This window comes from Takifugu flavidus, chromosome 10 (genome assembly GCF_003711565.1).
Source record: "Takifugu flavidus isolate HTHZ2018 chromosome 10, ASM371156v2, whole genome shotgun sequence".
Classification (NCBI taxonomy): domain Eukaryota; kingdom Metazoa; phylum Chordata; class Actinopteri; order Tetraodontiformes; family Tetraodontidae; genus Takifugu; species Takifugu flavidus.
In genome coordinates this window covers 249,526-274,390 of record NC_079529.1, presented here as the reverse complement: position 1 = coordinate 274,390, position 24,865 = coordinate 249,526, and the positions used below count along the sequence as shown (strand labels likewise).

Below are 24,865 nucleotides of genomic sequence, written 5' to 3'. Positions count from 1 at the left end.
ACACTGAACTGTAACGAGGACTCCTAATGTGTGCACGCTTGTTATATAAATGGAATTCCTGAATCGGGGAGGATAAAGATGGGGATAATTGTTGTAAGGCTGTGTATTTATAGCATATCTGTCCTCCTGATTCGGAGCTTAGGCTGCAGTAAGCGCTCCTATATAACTTTGCCCTCTGATGGCCTCCAGAGCTGATTAGCAGCATTTTTAGCAGCGTTTCTTCCACAAACGAGGTTTCCCTCTCCTGCGTTTGTGTCCTCGGACAACCTGTAGCGAGGTGATGCTCAGCCCTTAAGGAGGTGGGCATGAGTGCTGTAGCATTAATGCCACTAAAGAGTAACGGGGTGAGCCACACCTGGGCACAGGTGAGCCACACCTGGGCACAGGTGAGCCACACCTGGGCACAGGTGTGGCTCACCTGGAGAGAACGGCTCAAAAACAGCCTCTCGCCCTGCGGATGGGGAGAACCCCAGTCTGCCCATAATGGGCGCTGCTGGGGCAATTAGCACTCACACACTCACACACACACACACACGCGCACACACACTCACATCGTTGCAAAGGAATTTGTTTTCCAAAAGCCTTTGTAATTATTATTTTTACTTCAGTGATCTTAGACTTTCCTGTCTGGCATGGAAATTCCCTTTTATCAGCACGGCCCTATTGTGTGTGTGTGTGTGTGTGTGTGTGTGTTGTGTGTGTGTGTGTGTGTGTGTGTGTGTGTGTGTGTGTCTGTCTGTCTGTGTGTCTGTGTGTGTGTGTGTCTGTGTGTGTGTGTGTATGTGTCTGTCTGTCTGTCTGTGTGTCTGTGTGTGTGTCTCTGTGTGTGTTTCTGTGTGTGTGTGTGTATGTGTGTGTGTGTATGTGTGTCTGTGTGTGTGTGTGTGTCTCTGTGTGTGTGTGTCTGCTGAGATATTCCTCTTTCCGCTGAGAGGATTACGCTCAGACTGGTTGCTTACGTGTGTGTGTGTGTGTGTGTGTGTGTGTGTGTGTTGATGTTTACATGGAGCCTGAATGAGGCTTTGGTTTTCCTTCTTACCGTTAATAAAAGTCATGTGTTTGACCTTTGATCCGCTCCCTCCAGATTTGCACCTCCTTTTTCCTCCTTTTCCTCCTTTTCCTTTGCTCCTTTTCCTCTTTTCCTCCTCCTTTTCCTCCTCCTCCTTTTCCTCCTCCTCCTTTTCCTCCTTTTCCTCTTTTCCTCCTTTTCCTCTTTTCCTCTTTTCCTCTTTTCCTCCTTTTCCTCTTTTCCTCCTTTTCCTCCTTTTCCTCCTTCTCCTCCTTTTCCTCTTTTCCTCCTTTTCCTTTGCTCCATCATCTTAACGATGTTTCTATCTAACGTCAGGCTGCTTTGTGCTGAGGGGGAAACACACGTAGTCGTAGCCCAGCGTGGAACCTGGTGCCAATCAGTGGCTGCAGACTGCTGTGTTAATCAGTGTAATTACACTAAGAGGTCCCAGCTCCTGGAGCTGCCCCCCCCCCACCCCCCCAGTCAGGAACCCTTAGAGGCTCCACCACACAGAGGTCAGAGGTCAGAGGGGCTGCCGTGCACAGCTGGCAAAGATTAACAACACAGCACATGTGCACATTCACATACTCAAACGCACCATTGTACGGAGAGGCGTGCACACGCGTGCACACACGCAGCGCTCGCTTCATTACCAACATTCATTCAACTGATGGGCGACCACAGCTGGAACGGCGACCACAGCTGGAACGGAGCGAAGGTTTTCGTAGAAATGTGGGTTGAGTTTAATCTGCTCAGAATTGGAACCGATTCTTCTGTGAAATGTTTCATCTGGAGCGCCGAAACATTCAGAAAAACCTCAGTCATCACATCTTCAAAGCCGACGGCAGGAAGCTGCTGCGACACACGTGCACGCCGTCGCCAGCTGAGCTGACTGGCCTCCACACAGGAGCCACCCACGACCCCCCCACAGGAGCCACCCACGACCCCCCCACAGGAGCCACCCACGACCCCCCCACAGAGCCACCCACGACCCCCCCACAGGAGCCACCCACGACCCCCCCACACTCGCCGTGTCAGTCTTTGGGTCTCATCACCCTGCGTTTGTCTGCGTCATGGACATGTTCAGTGCACATGGACATTGTGTGCACGTTATTGTCTTTGTCTGAATGAAGCTTTTATTTGGTGGGGGGCACGAACGCGCATGCTAGAGAGAGCTGGAGCGCACGTGAGCATGTGACGGCCTAATCAGACGTGACCTTTAACATACACACACGCGGTCCCCAAAAACACACAAACCCAGTGCACGTAGTGACTGTACAGAGCACGTGACACATCGCCTTATCAGAGATTGTCCTCACCCCCCCCACCCCCCCGACACATTTCATTTCCTTTTTAAGTCTGTAAACACTTGTCAAACCATCTCCACAAAGCACCCGCGTGTGTACAATTACAACACCCCTGTGTGTGTGTGTGTGTGTGTGTGTGTGTGTGTGTGTGTGTGTGTGTGTGTGTGTGTGTGTGTGGAGAAGGATCTGGCCGGGACGTGTTTGTAACAGCCAGTGCTGACGACAGAGGCAGAAAATAAACACAAGGCTCATGGGGAGTATTGTAATCCCGACTTCCTGTCACAGTCGGCGCCTATTTACAGCCCAACAATGGGCAAGGCACAGCCTGTAAACACACACACACACACACACACACACACACACACACACACACACACACACAACCTTGGTTTAACGTTGGTTGACATCTGTAACTATGTGTGTAAGAAGGCTGTTTATTCCCAGTTATTCTGAACAACAGGCTGTGGGCCTATAAATAACTTATTGTTATTTGTTGTTGGGATTGTCTTTGCGTTAATCGTGTTGTTTTGGGCACCACTGACCCAAACGTAGCGGTGAAGCCCGTTTGATTTGTTTCCAACCTTCCGCTCTGGTTAAACAGGAAGTCTAAACCTTCATGTCCTGCTTGAGAATGAATTCTGAGGGTTCGGGGGCACTTGGGTGCGTTAAGATACGGAGCTGCTGGTGCGTCTGAGTGGAGTTCAGCAGCTGAACACATGCGCTCAAAGAATCTCTTTCTTCTCTTTTGAAGTGAGTTCAAATGCTCTTCAAAGACTGTCAGACGGTCTGACGGCTGGGGGGGGGGGGGGGGGGGGGGGGGGGCGGTAGGTGACCACACGCTCGAAACACGGCTTCAGTTGCCAACCAGGATTCCTCAAATGAGCGTCGTGTGCTTGTAGGACGCTCGTTAGCATTCTTTTGTTTTCACTATTTGCTCTGGAGCTTTATAAGCTTTTTAGATAAACAGCTCAGATGGGGGGGGGGGGGGTTACTCAGGTGGGGGGTGGGGGGGTTACTCAGGTGGGGGGGGTTATTCTGCCTCTGCACTTCTCATTTGCAGTGGCCATATTTGATTTGTGTCTTCAGCTAATCTGATCACCGTCCTGTCGTGGTTGCACTTCTGCTCAACTTCCAGCCGCCCCGTCCCAGCTCCGTCCCAGCTTCTCCGTCCCCTCTCGCTCCGTCCCAGCTTCGTCCCCTCCGCATCGTCCCAGCTTCGTCCCAGCTTCTCCGTCCCCTCCGCTCCGTCCCAGCTTCGTCCCAGCTTCGTCCCCTCCGCACCGTCCCAGCTTCGTCCCAGCTTCGTCCCCCCGCTCCGTCCCAGCTTCTCCGTCCCCTCCGCTTCGTCCCAGCTTCGTCCCCTCCGCTCCGTCCCAGCTTCTCCGTCCCCTCCGCACCGTCCCAGCTTCGTCCCCTCCGCTCGTCCCAGCTTCTCCGTCCCCTCCGCATCGTCCCAGCTTCGTCCCAGCTTCTCCGTCCCCTCCGCTCCGTCCCAGCTTCTCCGTCCCCTCCGCACCGTCCCCTCCTGAGTGTCTCCCCCACAGCAGAAATGACATGCTGCTCTGTGCCGGGCGTAAACAATCCTTTCAACAGTCCTGTCCCGTCTCTCTGTCTCACTTGCTGTCTCCCTCCTCCCTCTCCCCACAGAGAGGAGTGCAATGTGCATGGAGAGAGCTGAGATTAAAAAAAGGTGGGGGTGTGTGTGTGTGGGGGGGGGGGGGTAGTGGGGGGGTTGATGAGAGATAGAGATATTGGATAAAGAGAAAAGGACGGTTGAAGACTGAAAAAGGAGCAACAGCCTGTTCCCAGAGCCAAATCAGCCCAGCCAGTCTGTGTAATAAGCATAATAAGAGGGGGGTGTGGGTGACACACACCCACGCACACGCACACACACCCCACACACACACACACACACACCCACACACACACACACACACAATGCTGTCTGGATAACAACTACTCGTAATGATAGTCCGTGGGCTCTGATTATCTTGGTGTTACCTACGTACCCTGAAGCTCTCTTTGGTCAGCATGCTTCACTTAACTCTGCACCAGCACACACACACACACACACACACACACACACACACACACACAGCAGTGTGAGTTTCCTAACAGCTGGTACGTATGCAGGCTCCATGAGGGAAATGCACATTCGTGGTCAAGTAGCACATGAAAGGAAGATTAGAAAATGAGGCTTGGTCCTTCATGTGACAGACACTTTGTTCCTCACTTTCTGCCTCCTCGTGTTACCTTCACTCTGTCGGGCTCGAGCGAGTGAGGCTTGGCAGCAAGAGATCTAGAGGTTACATAAAGTGGTTGTGGATCTGGGTAAGATAGCAGAGAGATGTTACATAAAGAGCTGTAGCTGGACAAAGGTTAATAAAAATGGAGCTTTGTACTGTAGGCAGGAGCCACGGGAGAGGGGAGGCTTTAAAAAAACCAATGGTAGTTACATAAAGAGATAAAGATGGGGTAAATTATCGGTGTTTTGGCGTTGCACAAAGACATGTATGTGCCCAGCAACATGAATAACGGCGGGTTTAAAATCTGTCTAAAATCTGAAAACCACAACGGGATTTTTAAACGTGTTCCGCTCATCTTATAAGACATAAAACACGAGTGCACCCAAAACTCTTTAGTCTGCATTAGAGCCTCCTACTCACTTCCCCCTTCCTTCTGCCATCCTCCCTTCACTGTCGGCTTTGTGCAAATGTCACACAACACTCTGTAATATTTATCGATAGGAGTCGGTACATAAAAGAGTCACGCATGTTTGCTCATGGAAACGTGTGGGCACGTCTGTCATGGCTCACTGACGGTAGGAACACTATTAGACTGTTAAATGTTGGGTATACTTGAGATCAAATGCCTTTGTGTTCATATTAAAGGCTCGGCTCCAGAAGTCAGAAGCAGCCTTTAATTTAACCTTCACGCGTTTCCGTAAATGAGCTTTGGTGGAGCTCGGCGTGTTTGTTGTGTGTTCATTCTAATCCCAATATCATTTCCTGTTATTTACCGACAGATACTACTACAACAAGAGGATCCTTCATAAAACCAAGGGCAAGCGGTTCACCTATAAGTTCAACTTCAACAAGCTGGTTCTGGTCAACTACCCCTTTATTGACATGGGCTCCACTGGTAAGGCTGCATGTTCTGATCCCTTGGATCCCTCGGTTGGACCACAGAAGAGAACTTAACATTGCTGCTCTCTCCCCTCCTGCCCTCCAGGGAGCAGCGTTCCTCAGAGCGCCCCTCCCGTTCCCACCGGGGCAGGGACTCACTTCCGCTTTCCTCCATCCACGCCCTCGGAGGTCCTCTCGCCCAACGACGACCTGCGCAGCCCCAGCGGAGTGTTCAGCTCGGTGGCCCGCCGGATGGCCCGCGGCTCCGTCAGCGACTGCAGCGACGGCACCTCTGTCAACTCCGAGATCGAGGAGGGCAACGCCGGCGCCAACGAGGAGAGGGGCGAGAGGTGTGTGAGCGGGGGCGGCGGCCCTGGTGGCGGAGGCGGGGCATACCGCAGCATCATCCATCCACGCCTGTCCACGAATCCCTTTTCCGCATGTATGGAGGCCCAGGGAACCCCGCAGGGCACCCCGGCTCCTGCGGGCCAGCAGGGCACCGGATCCACCCCGAGCCTCTGTCTCCATTCCCAGTGTCGCCCCTCCCCGGGCCTGGGGGGGCTGGGCTCCTGGCGCCCCCTCTGTCGCCAGCTCTCTCCATGACCCCAACATCTCATCTCCCGTACACTCCCTCCCCCACCCTCTCCCCCATGATAGGCTCCCACTTCTCCTTTAATCCAGAGGACATGAAACGTTACCTCCAGGCCCACACTCAGTCCGTGTACAACTACGGCCTGAGCCCGAGGGCTTTTTTCCAGTACCCGAACATCATCATCCCTCAGCCCCACCGGCCCGCAGCAGACAAGGCCGGTCTGGCTGGGGAGAGAGGTGAAAGGGCAGAGAGGGCGGGGGCAGCGGTGGGAAGCGACAGAGGGGAGAGGCATCACCATCCGTCTCTGGCTCACGCTGCACACCACCACCCCCACCCTCCTCACTCTGCCCACCCACACCCCCATTCTCATCCGCTGCACCACCCACTCCACCTGGGGGAAGAGCCCCCGCACATGTCTCCCTTCAAGTTCAAGCTGCAGCCGCCGCCTCCAGGCAGGAAGCAGAGGGACGGCCAGAGCCAGGGCAAACCAAGGCAGAGCTCCATGTCCTCGGGGTCGGGCTCCATGTCGTCCACATCGGGCCTGGGCTCCTCGCTCTCCTTTGGGAGTGACCTGAGCTCGGCCAGTGGCTCGGGCCTCATATCTGCCTCCTCCTCAACACAATCTCTGAACAGCGCAGGACTCCCCAAGATTAAGGTGGGCGACAGAACCGGTGTTTTGTGTGTTTTGGTTATTAAAGGGTCACAGCTCTCTTGACTGATGAAATGACGGGTTCCTCTTTGTTCAGGTGGAGCCCATCTCAGACATTGAGTCGGAGGAAGAGGTGGAGGTGACTGACATTAGCGAGGAGGACCCAGACGAGAGAGATGAGGAGTTCCAACACTTCCCCCATCACCACGCCAAGGTGCCTGAACACCCTCACCGCTTCGCTAACGGCACAGCCGCGGCCAATCCCGACGAGGACCTGGACGAGGACGTCTTCAAAGCCCCCGCTCCCCCGCCACCAAACCTGACGCCCTTCTACAACTCGCAGCAGGCGCCCACGGGTGCACATCGCGGCCTGCTCACCTTCAAGAGCGAACCTGTGGAAGGGGACAGCACCACGCCCCCTCCCCACACGGGCTCCGCGGCGGCGCCCCAGACCAAGTGCATCCCCCTGAAGCTGCGCTTCAAGAGGCGCTGGAGCGAAGACCAGCGCATGGAGGCCTCCATGGAGGAGTCGGATGACAAGAAAGTCCGACCCGAGGAGGAGAGGGAGCGAGAGCGGCAGAGTAATGGACAGATGGACGTTGAGGACGAGGACCGGGCCGGGGGAGGAGACGGAGACAGTCCTCCCCTGCTGGCGTACGAGGGTTCGCTGGCGGCGCCGTTGAGGGTGAGCACGGAGCTCCATCGCGCCACCGCGCAGCTGTCTCTGGAGAACAAAGACTGCTGACGAGTCCACACACTACTGCTGCAGCACTGGAGGCGGCTCGGCAAGATGGAAACGGAATCTCCGGAAGCCCGGGCCCTCCTCGGTAATCAGGCAGATCACCGACCTCCCCAGTGAGCTGAGAGCACAGTGGAACCTACACACACATGAAGCCAACACCTTGTTCCCTCATCCATCCTCTGGCTGGATCAGGGCTCCACTGGGAGACTCAGCATTCCCAAACAGCAGTGACAGAGCTGGAATGATCCCTCCCATGTGACCAGGGAAGCACCAGGTGCCCTGCCCCCTCATTAGAAACAGCAGCCAGTCAGCACCTTCCTCAGGGGACATGCCCCCCCCCCCCCCCCCCCATTTACATTTCCTACGAGCTGATGGGACTTTGACAAGTGCCTGTATCTAAACCCCCACAGCCCCTGGATGACCTGACCCGTAAGCAGGGAGCGGAGAGCTGCAACCATCGCTCGCTAACTCCCGACACGCTTCTAAGCGCAACATGAAAGACATGAAAGACATGAAAGAGGGGGGCAGTCGGGTGGTTGTCTGACGCTCTGAAGCCTGGCCCAGTCCACTCAGGGAAGCCGTTTGCTGTACGCTTAATCAAATCATGCACACAAACACGCAACCATGACAAGAGTCCTTCAGTCTCTCATCCTCCCTCCTCCGTCGCTCACGGACCGCCGTCGGGATCGGAATCGTGGATTCACTCAAAGGAAAAAGGAAACAAATGAAAACGGGCCATTGAAGGGACCATCCGGAGACAGGGACCCACGGAGCCGGCCGCCCCAGGAGCTTCTCCTGAGTCCAGTTCACCAGCTAAAGCTCCACTAATAATTATTGATAGTGTTAAACTAAACCAGCAAACACACACACACACACACACTCTCCTAAACATAATCCCTGACTCTGAGCCACCAGCCCCCCTCCTGGTGGCGTCATCCTCAGGTCCTGAGCGTGTGTGAGACGGCCAGGCCTGTTAATGACGTGTGTGTGAGAGCCTGAGAGACTAGGGAACATTTCATAACACACACACACACACACACACACACACACACTGCCTCTCTATGCCTTGTTTTGATAGCATGTATAAAAGTGCAAACGGAGCTGTAATAACACATGCAGACTGTCTTTGTATCCTGTATATTCTAAAAGAAATTAGTGAAAAAGTGAGATTTTAAAAGTACCATAACTCTTTAATTATCCGTTTAATTCCACATAGTTTGGGTGGATTAAAGTGTGGCGAGGCTCCTGCTAGCAGCTCGTGGCTCAGCAGCACAGTTGGAGAGTCGGGTTTTCAGGAGCAGCAGCTTCCAGCACGCTGCTCCTTCCTGTCTGTAGTCCAGCTCTGCTCAGGGGGCTTCTCCCAGGCCTGGGCTGTCCTGGCCCTAGGCCACCTCTCCAGGCTCTGCATGTGTGTGTGTGTGTGTGTGTGTGTGTGTGTGTGTGTGTGTGTGTGTGGAAGGGGGGGTCAGAATTAGCCCACGGGTCATGGCAGTAATCCTGTCTTTTCTGTTTGTTGGTGTGATGCTCAAAGGTTCACGGCAGCTCCATCAGGTCAGGAGGGTTAATCATTACTGTAAGGAGGGGGCCAGGGCTTCTGTCCCGAAAGGTCCTGACCTCTGCGATGCCCCTCTACACACACACACACACACACACATCATTTGTGATGTTTTAACATCTGGATGCTTGTCGCAGATTGGTCACGTGCACCAGGTGACCGGCAGATCCATAAAGCAGAGCGTGAGATGAATGGCCTCCGGCGCTCCGTGGAGCCAAGCTGATCGGATTTCCTCATCAGACCCCTGCGGTCTGGACTGGAGCACGTCACCACACACACACGCACACACACACACACACACACACACACACACACACACACACACACACACACACACACACACCACAGTTTCCTGTGTCTGTATTTGAACTGACAGCTGCCTTACTACTATTGTCATATCCGAGGAACCGATGAGGCACCAGACTCACCTGTTGTATCTAGAACAGGTGAGTCCTCTGTCCTCTGTCCTCCGTCCTCTGTCCTCCGTCCTCTGTCCTCTGTCCTCGCCGCGCTTCGGTCCCCCCCCCCGCCAGCCGCGGCACTTTTTCAGATGCGGAGGGGTTAATAATTATTGATCGATTGGACTCTGTTTGTCTCCGAGCCGCTTTCAGGCCTCAACGGTGGATAAACAGCACAGAGATTAGAAAAATAAGAACAAGGTTCATTTTTATGATGTCAATATTGTTATTGATTATTGTTGTTAATATTGTCTCATCAGGTTATTTACCTGCTCACCTGGCATTATTATTCCATGGATTTGTTAGCTGTTGCTTTTCTGTTGTAACCAACCCTTCAAACTGCAGACCTCGTGTCTTTTAGTTTTTATAAATGTAATATAACTATAACGTGTAATATTCCTTTTGGATGCTGACAGAAAAATAACATCTGGGATGTGGAGGGAAGGGCAGAGGCCTTTATTTTAGGGAGTGATTTCATCATTTTTGTCACGTATTGTAATTTTTATTTCATCATGTTAGTTTTTTTTCTCTCTTGCTCTTGTATATTTTTGCTGTTTTTATTTTATTTGACCTTTTTTGGAAAGGGGGCTGTATGATTTTAAAGCAGGATGAAGCTTGGCTGTGTAAAGGTCCATCCTCTCCCTCTCACTCCTGCTGCCTCGTCTCCCCTGAGCAGTTACGTAAGACGTGTAGAGATGGGACTTAATACCATGATGTAACATTGAATTTCTCCCCTTTTTGTTGTTTTTTTTCCTCCAAACTTGTAATTAATCTGTAATCAGGGTTAATTAAAAGCAGATAAAACTCAGTGTAAATATCTGTGGTGTTTGTTTACGTCTGGTCTTCATTAGTGGCAGCTAATCAGACGGTGCGGTTTAATAAGCCCAGATTAACCCCAGAGAGCTTCGGCAGCTCCGGCCCAGCCCGGTTCTGACGCCAGCACTTTCACGGAGGAACGCGCTGCAGGATTCGTTATCGCTCCGTCTCCAAGAGCAACCGCGTCCGCAGACCTTTCGACATCGCCGTCACACCTGCTAATTGAATTTGCGACGTTGTGGATGTGTCCCGTCTGGGCCGGGCCTGCCCGTAACACACTTCCTGTCTGGAAAACACACCCTCAGAACATCCGTCACCTTCTAGAAATAACTGATGGCAGCAGCCGGATCAGCGCCAGGAGGCCGCGGCTTTAATCACCTGGGGAAGATCGGAGCCCTGCGGCGGCCGTCGGGGTCGCTGGTCGTCTCTTCCAGACAGGAAGTGATGCGGCGGTTTGGGGTTGACTTGCTTCGGCTGCTGATTCCCCCACGTTATGCTCACAAAACTCGCCTCTCCGCGTGGCGCCAGAGGTCAGAGCGGCGGCGCTCTGGAGCACGAGTGCTGGACGAGGCTGAGCTGGAGCAAAGGCAACAGAAACGCACGTGAACCAAACAGGAAACGCACAAAAAGGAGAAATCGGCAGCCGCTTTGCAGTCAAGTTAATTTCATTTAGCACTCAAGCTAACTGACCCGTGAAGGTGTCACACAGCTCGGGTTCGTCGGGGTCACTGGTAAAAAGATGAGGTGAGCATCACTGGATCAACTCTTACCCCCAAACACAAACTTGCTTGTTTTATATTTGTATTCTGGAGCCACATCTGAACTCTATCATGCACGAAGCCTGAAGCCCAGTTGTCACTATAGAATGTACAGTTGTGGGTTTACTGTAATGCAACAATGCACACAGAAATGCAGCTAAAGTGGGACCACAGCTGGTGTGTGTGCGTGCGTGTGTGTGTGTGCGCGCGCTCTCACCTGCACCACTTCCCTCTCTTTGCTTCCGCTGATCGACGCCTGCTTTCACAGAACTGTGCAGAAATCCTCATGTACCCTGAATGCATCATGCAAAGCCTCTGCAAGAGCACACGCGCATTTCCTGGAATTATAAAGCCGTCGCGCGGGGGTGCGTTCATTTATGGTCGATAAAGGTAGTTATGCATTAACTACTGATTATTAACTGTTAATGACGGGAGAGACTCTCGCTCTGACATCTAACTCTCAATCTTGTCTTGTGACCCGTTTTTGGACCCAGAAACATGGACGGACATCTTAACACACACACACACACACACACACACACACACACACACACACACACACACACACACACAGTTGGGTTACGGTTCGGGATATACAGAGGCCTATTCTGACCACATCCTCCATCGTGCGGAGAAATGACGCTCTAGCATCGAGTTGATGTGTGTGTGTGTGTGTGTGTGTGTGTGTGTGTGTGTGTGTGTGTGTGTGTGTGTGTGTTAGAAAGCGCGCGACAGAGAGATAAATTGATGTGGTTTGTTGAAACTGCTTGTAAAATCATCCCTTCTTGGCAGTTTATCTTTATTCGACACAAAATGTTCTTACACTTTTAGGTTTTCTGAAATGTGACACGTAAAAGATCAAATTCAGGCCCCAGATCCCAGGTTTCTAACTTACCCCACCTGCGGGGACCAAGCCGTCCTCCCGTGCTCGCTGTGCGCGGAGCGTTTCCCCCTGTTGTTGGAATTCTGCACTGCACTCCCAGATTTACACCTTCATTCGAACTGTTTCCCTTTCAAATCTGTTTTTATCCCGTTTGAAGACATCTTGTTGGTTTAAGCTGCTTCTGTGGCCTAAACTGAGCCAAAAAATAAAATGTAACACTAAAATATGACGGGTGTGTTTTTGGACACCAGCTGTACATTGATGGTTCTACAGCATCTATATTGGGTTTATTATGTATAGAATCATCAGATAAGGTGAAAAGAAGTCTGTATTTTGTCTGTAATGCAGGCAAGAATGTGCACGGCCAAGGATGTCTGTCCTCCAGGGTTCTGCCCCCCCCCCCCCCCAGCACGTGAGGCGGATCCCTGGGAACAGCTGAGTGGTGTAAAGTTTCCGTGATGGGAATGTGATGCACACAAGAGTTTTCCACACAGCAGAGCTGATGTTGTTGACCCCCCTCCCATGGCGGTGCAGCTCGGCTGGGCCTCTCCCTCAACCCGGTTTCACGGCAGCGTCCTGGGTGCAACATTTATCAGCTGCCATTAGACACGGCGGCTCCTCCTGGAACGTCCTCTGATCATGACTGATACACACAAGAGTCCTTCAATAACACAGCCCGGCCCTTTAACTCTCACGGTACAAATGGATATTTAGTAGTATAACTATAAAAAGACACATCGATTGGAAGGCCCTCAAACCCGTCCAAATTTTTAAAAACGAACCCCAGAGACAGAAATGTACCCAGAAATGTGAGCAGCCAGTCAACGAGGAAGTGGCAAATAGCATGCTTGCTAACAGCTACCCTTAGATTGAAATGGATGGATGAGTTAAATTACACAAATATCTGCATCATAAACTCATGGAAGTAGATCTGCGGAGTATTTATAAACCAAGATCTTCTCTGGGGAGGAACAAGAGCACACGACTTTCACGTTTTTATGACACCACAAAGATCTTGTTTTTAAGAAGGTAATTGTTGATCATTTGATATATCGCTAACATTTTAGTCCAAATTAGAGGTCACATCTCTGGATCATAGCTCTGGATTTAACATTGTAATGGATACAAATAGTGTGATTTCATATTGTCAGGTGAGATAAGACAATATTTCTGCCTTTTGTTCCCTCTATTTCCTCATAATGCTTCCTCATGCTAAGCTGCATCTGTATTGACAGTAGAACCGAGCTGAAGGAGCAGCAGGGGTTTATTTGACTGACAGACCAATGGTGAGCAAGTAGAGTGAGCTGCAGGGTCAGGGTCAAAGGTCAGATTCCCATGGTGAGGGTGGGGGCGGCAGAGACGGGTGGGGGGGGCGGGGTGCTAACAAGATGCTATCGTCTCGTTCATGCAGAACGGTGAACAGCAGCTGTCCACAGCATCACTTTCCAACCACACTGACAATATTATGACAAGAAAATTGAAATGCTTTTTTAAATTGTAAAACACAACAACGGCATTTCATTTTGACAAGAGAATTCGTAACAAAGTGCATTCTCAAAACATATGATATTATATTTGACTAAACATGAAACAATTTCACAAAATTTCTCAACATATGAAACCTTTTATCAAACATGTTGGCAACAAGCAGCATTTCACAATATTTTGAAGATTCACTGACACTAGATTTAAACTAGAATTTTTAAAAATTGTCTTGTCAATGTTTTGTCTTAAGATCTTTCTAAAGTGTGTGTGTGTGTGTGTGTGTGTCTGTGTTGTGTGTGTGTTGTGTGTGTGTGTAAATCTAGTGTCTTTTACTCTACCTTAACTTCTAAATCATTTAAAAAAAAACATTTTCTAAAACTTTAGAAGACAAACGAGGCAACGTAATGGCACCGAATGGCCACTAGATGTCAGCCTAGAACTACATTTCGTGCAGCACTGAACTCTCCCACCGTTCTGCGCTTTCTCGCGGTCTCTGTTTCTCTTTGACACACTCGCGCGCACACGCACGCACCCCTCCACCCCCGCCCCGGAGCTCCTTGCAGCCAATCACAACATTCTTCGGGTGGTCGACCTACTCGTGTATTCCCCGCACACGCCGACAGGGGGCGCTGTTCCCGCTGTCCTCACATGGCTCCTCCACATTATGTAACGTGTTCTCACACTGGCTCCTCTCAGAAGTTGGTGAAGCATTTTCTCTTTACTCAGAAAAAGACGCAAAAGTGTCCACACAAGTGTCACGTGACCTACAATCTACCGCGCGCAGCTTTTGAACAAACCCGCTTTTTACGCGGGGTTTAGTCGGTTTCTATTCATCCGTGGCGGCGAGTCACCAGTGGGGCTCGTGGCTCTCACGCCGAGCCACGCCCTCTCCGTACAGCTGGTGGCAACACACTTCATGACATCACCGCCACGCGCGCCCATTGGACCCGAGACGCAGCACACCTGCCCAATCGCCTGCCGGCGCGGTGACGTCAGCCCGGACCGCTGCCGTTCACTGTCGGCGGAGTGGGCGGGGCGCCCCGCGCCGCCACGTCACCGACGGCAGGAGGCGGCGCCCTGATTGGCTGCGAGCGGCGAGAGTGCGCGTCTGTTGCTGAGAGAAATCCGGGAGGGGAGCCGGGACCGTCGCGGCTCCCAGGCGTCGGCCGCGCCGCCGCGGACGCGCTTCCCCGTGAGAAGGTTGAAGTCACGCGGCCGCTCCGCCCTCCGCCAGCGCCGCGCGCCTGTTTATGAAGGAAACGTGGCGCACACAGTCTGTTGTTGCGGAGCCGGCGGTTATGGCGCAGCGGCGCGGGCTTCCTGCCTTATCACCGCCTGCTCCGGGAGGCACTTGTGCGGCGCGTCGGGGTAAACACGCTCCTATACAAACAGGAAGGGCTCCTCGTGCCCGTGGATTGGCTGCCTGGCGCCGCTGCCTCCCCTCGACCCTCCCTCACACTGTTCCTATGGTTCCCCGAGCTCCTATTGGATACTGTAAAGTGTGGGACAGGAGAACGGGTTGTGTCCGCGTCTCCGCCTCCATTGGCTGAACCCCCCCGTCCATCCTCCGGACGGCGGCGGCGCTCCCCGCCCCGGCGGCGCAGCGCCCGCCCTGATTGGCTACTGTACCGGGCTGCGGCCTCCCATTGGCTGCCCGCTCCAGCTGTCAGGGTTCATTCACCATTTTGTGACTGTAGTAGAAAAGGAGAGCGATAGTTTTTTTTTTGTATTCCTGTTTGAGTTTCTGCGGGGGAAAGATATGTTTTGCGGAGGAAAAGTGTTGCGGGAGCCCGGACTGCGGAGTGGTGACAGCCGACACCTCTGGGTTGTTACTGGCGGTGTTGTGAGCCTCCTCATCGGCAACATTCGGCCATAAATCTTCAGTCGAGGAGAAAAAGCTCCGTTTAGGTGAGTTTATTCAAAGTTAGGTGGAGCTCACCACGCCAAAACGTCGCGCATGTCTCCATTTCGGAGGACGCGGATCAAACCCGACAGCGGTCAGTGTTGTTGCGACGCACGGCTGGCGGGGGTGCGGGGGTGCAGCAGGCTGCAAACTTTCTCCAGTGTCTCGCAACACGCCCGCGGATCCGTGGAGCTGCTCCTGCGTGTTGATGCCACTCTGCTGGGAACGTGCACTACTTTGTCCCGATGGCGTAGTAACCAGCGGCGCCGCTGGCAGCGGTGCCGCTGGTTGCTGCACGCAGCTCGGATCCGTGCGGCTCTAAAATGGACACCGCTTAAAACGAGCAGAACACGGGGAGAGACGGAGTTGGGTCGGGCTCGGTACCGTCTCAGGCGACTCCATGTCGTTGCGTACTACGACTACTACAAGCGCCACTACTACGGACGTTACCGAGCTGCCTACTAGAGCGAAACACCGACATAACAGAGTCCGCGTCTCCCGCAAACCGTTTTTATTACTCTTTATAATCGTGCACGTTATCAGATTGCTGGCAACGCTTTTCTTCCGCTTTCTGTGTGGATGCAACTCGGCGCTGCGCTGGATTTTTTAAAATAATAATAATAAAAATAAGCGAAATGCCATTTAGTGGGAGGACATTTTTCATGCCCGGGGGGTTCACGGTGCCTCGGTGCTTGTGTCGGTTCTCCCGGTAACGGTGTCACATCGCGGCGAATTCGGGCTGCAGCCGCGCTTCTCCGGGCTTTCCTCCCGCTCGACACTTCGTGCACGCTCCGTGCGCTGTTGGCACACCTGCCTGGACACTTTGGATCGCGAGCATTGTCATATTTCACTTTAGAATTAGTTTTGACGGAGGGGTTTCAGGAAGGCTTTGCGTGCGTGGTGTAGATGCTCGTGAGAGTTGGGATGGATTTCTCCTGTTCCCACTGATGCACCTGTTAAAAGATCATCTCCAAATTGAGTGAGATGAATCCAAACCCACGCAGGCCGCTGCATGTTGAGGTGGCAGTTTGGTCCTACAGTCACCTCTGATCAATCCCACTCTGATTTATCTCCAGTGGAATATCCCACCACTGGAATCTCCCGCATATATTTCCCAACAAACACACTCCCTAACATCACACCCCGCTGTCATGTGTGAACTCGCCCATCTCCTCCCCTAATGAGCTCATTAAACATGTCTGTAACCCAGACAGAACACCTTCCTTTCTCGCTCTGTCACATATGAACGTTTCCCCCGGTGACCCACTTTAAGGGCCAAGCCGCCCCGTCTCCCTGGCTTGTTCGAAGGCCATGGAGCAGATTATCTTCCCGTGCTGGACCATCACGCTGTCGCCCCGTCCCCATCGCCGAGGCCTGAACCGTGCAGACGCCCCAGAATGAGAACAGAAGAACTGCAGCAAACCTGGAAACACAAGCTGGCGTTAGGACACGTAAAACCAGGCTGATGTCACATACGTTGTTAACAGAAGTAGCTCCGTTAGCCATGTTTTAATCACACACACACACACACACACACACACACCACACACACACACACACACACCTGTCCTGCAGAGGGTCATAATGCTTAACCTCTTTTATAGAATTAAGTGACATTAAAGTAAAAGTTTATTAGGGTTGTGTTCAAATCCTGTAATAAATATTATACAATTCCTTTATGAATGCTGACAAGACATTAACTCATACACATAACCAGAGTCTACTAAAAGTGTGAGGTCATGCACGTGTGTGTGTGTGTGTGTGTGTGAGTGTGTGTGTGAGCAACGTGATTAACTGCAGGTCTATTAGCGATGTTAGCTGTGTATGGGTGACTGCATAGTAAATTGTGAGGAAAGCGTTTGCCGTAGGTCCAAAGTTCTGTGCTGCAATGATGACGGGAGGTTTGAACGTGCGCTGCAGCATTTGGAGCAGAGCAACGGTGTCTTTTCAGAGGCAGCTTAATCTGAGAGCGCGGTGTTAATGTTGCACAGTGGTTCCGGACCGGCCCACCAAACACATCGCTCGCAACCTGCTCAAAAATGTTTAAATTTAGATTTATGGTAATTTAAGACAAGCTCTGTTTCAGCGAGAGGACTTGGAATCGTCCCTAATGTTTTGCTAATTACAAATCAGCCAGTATATTGATTAGAGCTGATAAGAAACACGTTTAAGACCCAGCAATACCCCAGTTTCAGTTTACAGCATGTGTGTGTGTACATGTGCATGTGAAACACACACAGGTGCACATGCAAATCATTTGATATTTCAATGAATGGGTGAGATCTGATGTGCTAAATTCCTCTGTTAATCACATGACATTACTGACATTATGTAGCATAATTGATCATTTTCCCTGGGATTTAACACAATACACAGAACAAGTGTGAGCTCTACAGATGAGCACAATAAGAGACAGATAATTGATGACACCCTCAATGAGAATGTAGATGTTTCTACATGACAACACTGAAATTAGACCTTTGATTGTTTACTGTTGGGTTAGAAAAAGTTGATTTCCAGCATACTTTATCATGATATTCGATCTGACACAATGTGGTTGTAGCCTAACAAATGCTTAGTGCTCAAAATGAGAGTTGGCCAGTATTTAACTCCAAACCTCCCAGTTATCTCGGTGCTATGCAGATATTATGTTGTGCAGTTCACTGACTCTGGCTTATCAGCCAAATTATAGAGCTTTTGGCGAGGCCATGAGCAGGACCAAACACATTTTTGCAGGCTGGGATCAGATCTTCCTGAGTCATTCAGTCAGCCAGTAAGTCAGCTGAAGTGTTTGGATTATTTTCCAGTGCAAGACCAACTCTCCCAGTCTCAGAATCTATTCTTACTAAAGGACATGAGCTCAGGCAGCCATGTGGAACATTCCCAAAGGTTTGCTTCTTTCACTTTTATTAGAATGTGAGTAAGAAACATGCATTGTTCTGAATTAGCCATTATCAGAGCAGGAAGAGATTTTCCCCCCAAAGTGTAGAAATGGGAAGAGCAGCGTTACGTTATTTTGTTGGTTTTTGGAAATATTGATTTCCAAGGGTTTTTCAAACAAATCACATGTTCCCACATCAGTGTATGAGTGTGGACATGTAAGCGTGTGTGTGTGTGTTTGTGTGCATGAGCGGCTCGTGTCGTGTCGGCCTGTAATCTTGCACCACTGATTGTGCCAGATCCCATGTCAGTCATTTAATCTGCCTAATTTTAGTCATATCTCCCACTAACAGATTACTCCAATTATATTTGTGTGTGTGTGTGTGTGTGTGTGTGTGTGTGTGTGTGCGTGTGTGTGTGTGTGTGTGTGTGACTGGCGAAGGCTGAGACATCGAATACACGCTGAGAGATCCAGCGAGTCCTAGAATGACTGTGGAAATTCCCAGCGACTACAGCCCGTTAGAACAGACAGCTGCGTTCTTCTCTCTCTTTCGCCTTCCCTCACACTCAGATTTAGTGTGGTGTCACTCCGGCCGGCACATTTACCCCCCAACAGAGGTCAAAATAAGGTGTGTTCTGTTCTACTGTAGCACAATAGTGTCAGAAAGCTGCTGGTGTCTCGTGTGCTGGATGTGGAAAGAAAGGGTAAACTATACTAGAGGAGTGTGTGTGTGTGTGTGTGTGTGTGTGTGTGTGTGCGTGCGTGCGTGCGTGCGTGCGTGCGTGCGTGCGTGTGTGTGTGTGACTGAATAAAGAAGCAAGAGTTTGCATTGATAAACTGATGGAAATAAGCTGTTTTTGCCTGTGCATTTAAAATAAAAAGCCTCTTGGCATGTCTTGAATATGAAAAGCTGAATCATAAGCAGTTAAAATATTTTAGTAAGATTCTTAACTAAAATTAGATGAGAAATATACTGTGGTGCTCCAGTTGTAAAGGTATATTTATTCATCCCATATCAATTCTAACAGAAGATCTCATTTCTTCTATTTTAACACTACTTTAACCTTTATAAAGTTTCTCTGTTTTTAAATTGTTTTTGTTGCACTTCAGGAAACAAACTTGAAATAATTTAAGGACTGATTTGGAGGTCAGATGAATTAATGTATTTTATCATATTTTCTTGATTTTGGATATAATGTGGTGACTGTTAATCATCCTCTTTTTCAGAGTGCACATCAAACAGCAAGAGGAGTGAAGAAGAGAAGACAAGAAAAAGACAAGAAAAAGACAAGAAAAAGACAAGAAAAGGACAAGAAGACAAGAAGAGGACAAGAGGACAAGAAAAAGACAAGAAAAAGAGTGCCTTATAAGCAAAAAAAGAGGATCTCTGCAGAACTAAACACACAAGGGAAAGATGAGACCAATAAAAAAACACCGAGGACGTTCTTCCCCATTAACTAGAGGCAGAGGGGGGAAAAGGAAAGGGACCTTCCAGCCTCTTCGAGAAAAAGACCCCAAGAGAGTCAAAAAGGAGACACGCAACAAGCCCATGCAGCATAAACCCGGCACCCAATCTCCAGACAAACAGAACCAACCCTCTGCCCCCAACTGTAATGAAGAACCTGTCAAATGCAGCAATACCCCAACAAAGGATCTCACCCAACCGCGGAAACCTGTAGATTCAGTTGAGACCGATGGAAAAAAGGTGGAAAGAAATGCACAAAATAAGAAGACTTTGGCAGCAAATGGAAATGGTGAAATTTCCACACAAACTGTAGCACTTCCTACTCCTACCGCAGGACCACCTTCCACCAGTACAGCTTCTCAAGCAGCCAACCATAGCGTAACCTCTGTCTCCAGCCGAAAAACAGCCACATTTAAGGCTCGCGTACCCAAGAAAAAATACACTTTTGAGCACTTTGCTAGTACTATAAGTGCCCTGACTACCATTTCTACCTCTAGCCCTGCACTAAGTGATACTGTAAATACAGTTGCTAATCATTTTAAGAGCAGTAACAATGTTGTAATTAGCATGAATAAAAACATAAATAAAAGCATTATTAGTAGTAACAATAGTAGTGCTGAAAGCCATTGTACTTTAGTTCATAGTGCCAACAGTAGAAGTAATCATTTCTCAGGTAAACTGCCATCTGTGGCAACTGTAGACTGTACGGCTACAGAAACAAACCACTTGGTTTCCATTGAGAATAGAACGAGGTCAATTGATTACCATGAAAAAGAAAGTGGGGAGAACGAGACTGGGGCACCTAGCTCAGTGCGTTCTTCCTCCACCGATACAGCTAGCGAGCATTCAGCTGACCTAGATGTAAATGAAGCAACAAGATCAAGCCAACATCAGAAAATCTTTGACACCCCAGATCACCCAAATAGCTCAAGTTCTGTGGAGGCCAGCCTGTCAGAAGCAGTGGCCGAAGCTCTGGCTAAAGGCATGAAAAACCAGAGGGTCCTGGCTCGAACAGGAGAGAGTGCAGGTGCAGTTCACGGGGACACAAGGGTTAAAACAGAGACTGACTCATGTCCTTCATCACCTATATTCAGACCTGGGGTAGTGCGCAGGGTGAGTGGCGGTAATGTTGAGGTCCAGCTTCAAGGATATGAAACAATTGTCAAATATCCTTTCTGTGGTAACACTGTGATGAGCACTGTGGAATTTATTTTGGACACACCTCCTCCTGGCACAGCACCTGTTGCAATTGGAACTCAAGTCTGTGTACCCTTTGGTGGCGAAGAGGGTTGTCCTCTATTATACAGAGAAGGGATGATTGTTAAGGTGGACCCCCATCCTGGTGTCTCATTTCCTTACCAGGTGCTCCTAAAGGGGGACAGAAAGACTCTGGGTGAGGAAGATATGGGGGAGGAGAAGCAACAAAGAAAAGCTAATGCCCAGGCTGTTTGGGTGTCCCGACAAAGCCTAAGACTCCTGACTCCTCCTTGGGAGGTCTCATATTTGGAGGGTGGAAAGGCTAAGGAGAGAGAGCGTGAGAGGGAAAGGGAAGAAAGGGAAAGGAGGGAGGAGATGGAGGTAGAGAGGGAAGTGTGCCAGTTGAGTATTGGAATGGGGGTACTGGGACGTGGGGCAAGATTGGCCCATGGATTTTCGCTTGAGGGGGCTACAGGAGGACACTCCTATGGAAACACAAATCCATCGTGCCATTCAACTATGTCTGGCAGCGCAGCTCATGGCTACGGACTCAATTATACTCACAGAGAAAGACAGAAGCATCCAAACAGTCCAGACGAGGATGTGGAGCTATCACGTTTTACCCTGGGCCTCACTGTTGGTTCCAAGCCTAATGCCGTCACCTCTCAACACAGAAATGTCCTCTCCAAGTCCGATGGCTTGTCCCCTTCTTCCCCTCACCGTACAGTGGTGCGTGGCCTGGGACCCCATCATCTCTCCAGCATAGCTAGTTCTCCACCACCCTCTACCCATGCCCTCCTTGTTTCTGAAATTCACAACAGCACCCCAAACCTATCTACAGCAAAAATCACTCCCACTCAGATCTCTACCCCAGTTCCGGGTGAGGGCTCCTCTACTACCCCCTCTCGCACTCGGACTCCCTTTTCATTGGCTCAACAGAAATATAAGAAGGGTGATGTTGTGTGCACCCCAAATGGTATACGCAAGAAATTCAATGGTAAACAGTGGAGGAGACTGTGCTCGAGGGAGGGATGCATGAAAGAGTCGCAGCGTCGAGGATACTGTTCCAGACACTTGTCAATGAGGACCAAAGAAATTGAGGCATCAGGAGCAGAGAGGGTAGGAGGGGGCAGCAGCTCAGGAACAGTCACCCCATCTGACCTGCATGGAAGAGCAAGCAGTGAGTTTGAATGGGATGACACATCAAGAGAGAGCAGTGAAGCCAGTAGTAGAGGAGACTCCCGACCACGCTTGGTCCTCCCCTCGCTCCTCCCACATGAACTATCTTCACGTTTCGACATTGATGAGTGTGAAGCTGCCACAATGCTTGTGTCTTTAGGAAGTTCCCGTTCTGGGACCCCCTCCTTCTCTCCCATCTCCAATCAATCACCATTCTCCCCTGCCCCTTCTCCCTCACCGTCCCCTCTGTTTGGCTTCAGGCCGGCAAACTTCTCCCCCATCACCGCCTCCCCGGTACTGCAACACCGCAGACACAGGCAGCCCAGTGGGACAGGGGGAGGGGGGGCAGGGGGGAACAGGGCAACAGCCCCAGCTGGAGGAAGTGAACGTGAAAGACACACTTCGGGCATCCAGTCCTCCTTCCATAGTAACTTAATGTTTACGGTCCCCATGAGCCCCAGCAAAAGAAAACCTGATGCACCTCCTCCAGCCTCCCTTCCTTCACACCTCCACGACTACACACCTAAAACAGAGGTGGAGCAGGGGGACCTGGGCAACTCTTTCAGGGTGCTGTCTCCACATACTCCAATTTCACATTCCAACACACACACACCGACCTTCTCCCGTCCTAGGGGGGTGACTACCACCTCCTCGAGTAGACCACTTTCCTCACCAGCTGTATCTCCTCCTCCTCTTTTGGTGTCTCCATCTCCTTCTCCTCTCACTCCAGATGGAGTATCTCGTCGTGCGATCCCCATATCCCAGCAGACTTTGAGGGACTCACCTGTCATTGTGAGAAATCCTGAAGTTCCACTGGCAAAATTTACAGAATGTCCGCTTGGAAAAGGAGGACTTGAGCATGAGCAGGGGATAGATAGCGCTTCATCGAAAGACATATGCCTAGCAACACTCAGTCCTCATTCAAACTCTGGCCTCCAGGTTCCCATTCCCATTAATGCTGCTGCAACCTCAATACCCAATGGCACCGTTCTTTTAAGGAGCCCAGCCCAAACACTGGTGCTTGTGTCCCCAACACCCTCCTCTTTGTCTACCACTGATGCCCCTTCCACCCCCCTGCAGGCCTTGTCAGTTACCGTTAGCACAACAGTCACAGTTCCTGTTCAGAAAAGTACAGACAGCTCTGGGGGGCAAGAAGAGAACAAGGGGGTGTTGAGAGATGATGTCCAGCAGCCTGTCCCTTGCCACCCTTCTCCAACTGCCCTGCTGCCCCTCATCCTCCCTGCAGAGAGCCTCCACCCAATCCCACGAAAGGACATCATCATGGGACGACCCGGGACAGGTGAGAGTTGCTCCATGTGCAGAAGTTCTTGTTATGTGGGATCAGTTACTAAAAAGGAACCAAAATGGATCCTGAATGGGGCCTTATTGGACCCTTCAAAATTATATAATTCTTGGTTTCATTGGTGTTTATGGAAAAAAAGGAAAAGAAGTGATTTGTTGGATAGAAATTCCAACGATACTATAAAACTACTCTAAAGTTCTACTTTGGCTTTTTTTATGCTAATATAAATAGATGAAAGGTCAGAGGTGTCTGTTTTAGCCTGTTTTCATATCTTGTTGATGATCAGAATGTTGTTATTGAAGTAATTTCAGTATAACTGACACACACACACACACACACACACACACACACATACACACACACTCACAAATACACGCACACACCCTCTCACACACATACACATACACACACATACATACACACACACCCTCACACATACACACACACATACACACATGCATACACACACATACATACACACGCATACACACACATACATACATACACACATACATACACACACACGCGCACATACACACATACACACACATACATACACACTCACACATACACACACACATATACACACACGTACACACACATATTGTACATACATACACACACACATACACACACACTCACAAATACACGCACACACCCTCTCACACACATACACACATACATGCACACATACATACACAGGTTTTTAAAGGCAAAATATAACATTGTGTGTGTGTGTGAGTGTGTATGTGTGTGTGTGAGTGTGTGTGTGTGTGTGGTGTGTGTGTGTGTGTGTGTGATTGAGAGTGTGTGTGCGTGTGTGTGTGTGTGTGTGTGTGTGTGTGTGTATAACAGAGGAAACGTGCTGTGTGTCCCAGCATGTGTTTTTCTCCATGATGCTTCTGTTTCCAGCTGTAATTTAAAGTACGAGTCACTAAATGTTCAGGTCGATCATGTGACCGCAGTAAATAATTCACACCTTTGAAATTCCACATGAGGTTTGAAAGGCAAAACTATCCTTTATTGTGTCTGTGCTCTAAAGATTAGAACTTTAATCAAACCTTTAGTTTGAGAAAATGAGCATTTGAAATAATACTTCATCAATAGCTGCATGTTTGTTAGTTTGAATTTAAACACGATTAAAACTACCTTATTCTGATGTGTGAGTAAGAAAAATACAGATGAAATATGTGTGCATCAGTGTGCATCATGCTTATTATATCTAAATAACATTTTAAATATTTCCCTGTTTCTTTAATGCAATATCAGATCAAATTTGATTACATTAAATTAGGAAATTAATAAAATTAGGTGTTAGAAATGATTTGGGGTTTGGGAAAGATACAATGGGCCAAACATATTTAAAATGAGAGGAGTGTGTGTTTGCATGCACATTACACACTGAAAGCGTGTGTGTGTCTGCCTGTGTGTGTTTATGAGTCATATGAGGACGTGGTGAAACAAGTTGTAGATAACGTTCTCTGTCAGTAACGGGTTTGTGTTTTAGAATGTGTGTGTGTGTGTGTGTGTGTGTGTGTGTGTGTGTGTGTGTGTGTGT

General features: G+C 49.9%; 1 protein-coding gene and 1 long non-coding RNA gene across 2 annotated transcripts in view; one reads left to right on the top strand and one right to left on the bottom strand.

Moving 5' to 3' along the window:
• Positions 1-10,245, top strand: part of erfl3 (Ets2 repressor factor like 3) — a 34,441-nt gene extending 24,196 nt beyond the window's left edge. Inside the window, 4 exon segments of the mRNA XM_057045925.1 lie at positions 5,342-5,457; positions 5,548-5,859; positions 5,862-6,688; positions 6,780-10,245. Coding sequence (XP_056901905.1) covers positions 5,342-5,457; positions 5,548-5,859; positions 5,862-6,688; positions 6,780-7,427 — 1,903 coding nt within the window. The 3' untranslated portion in view covers positions 7,428-10,245.
• Positions 9,983-12,133, bottom strand: LOC130533068 (uncharacterized). Its single transcript, XR_008952472.1, has 3 exons — positions 11,229-12,133; positions 10,944-10,981; positions 9,983-10,829 (listed from the first exon to the last, which is right to left on the bottom strand). It is a non-coding gene; the product is annotated as an uncharacterized LOC130533068 (long non-coding RNA).
• Positions 12,134-24,865: the final 12,732 nt, after the last annotated feature.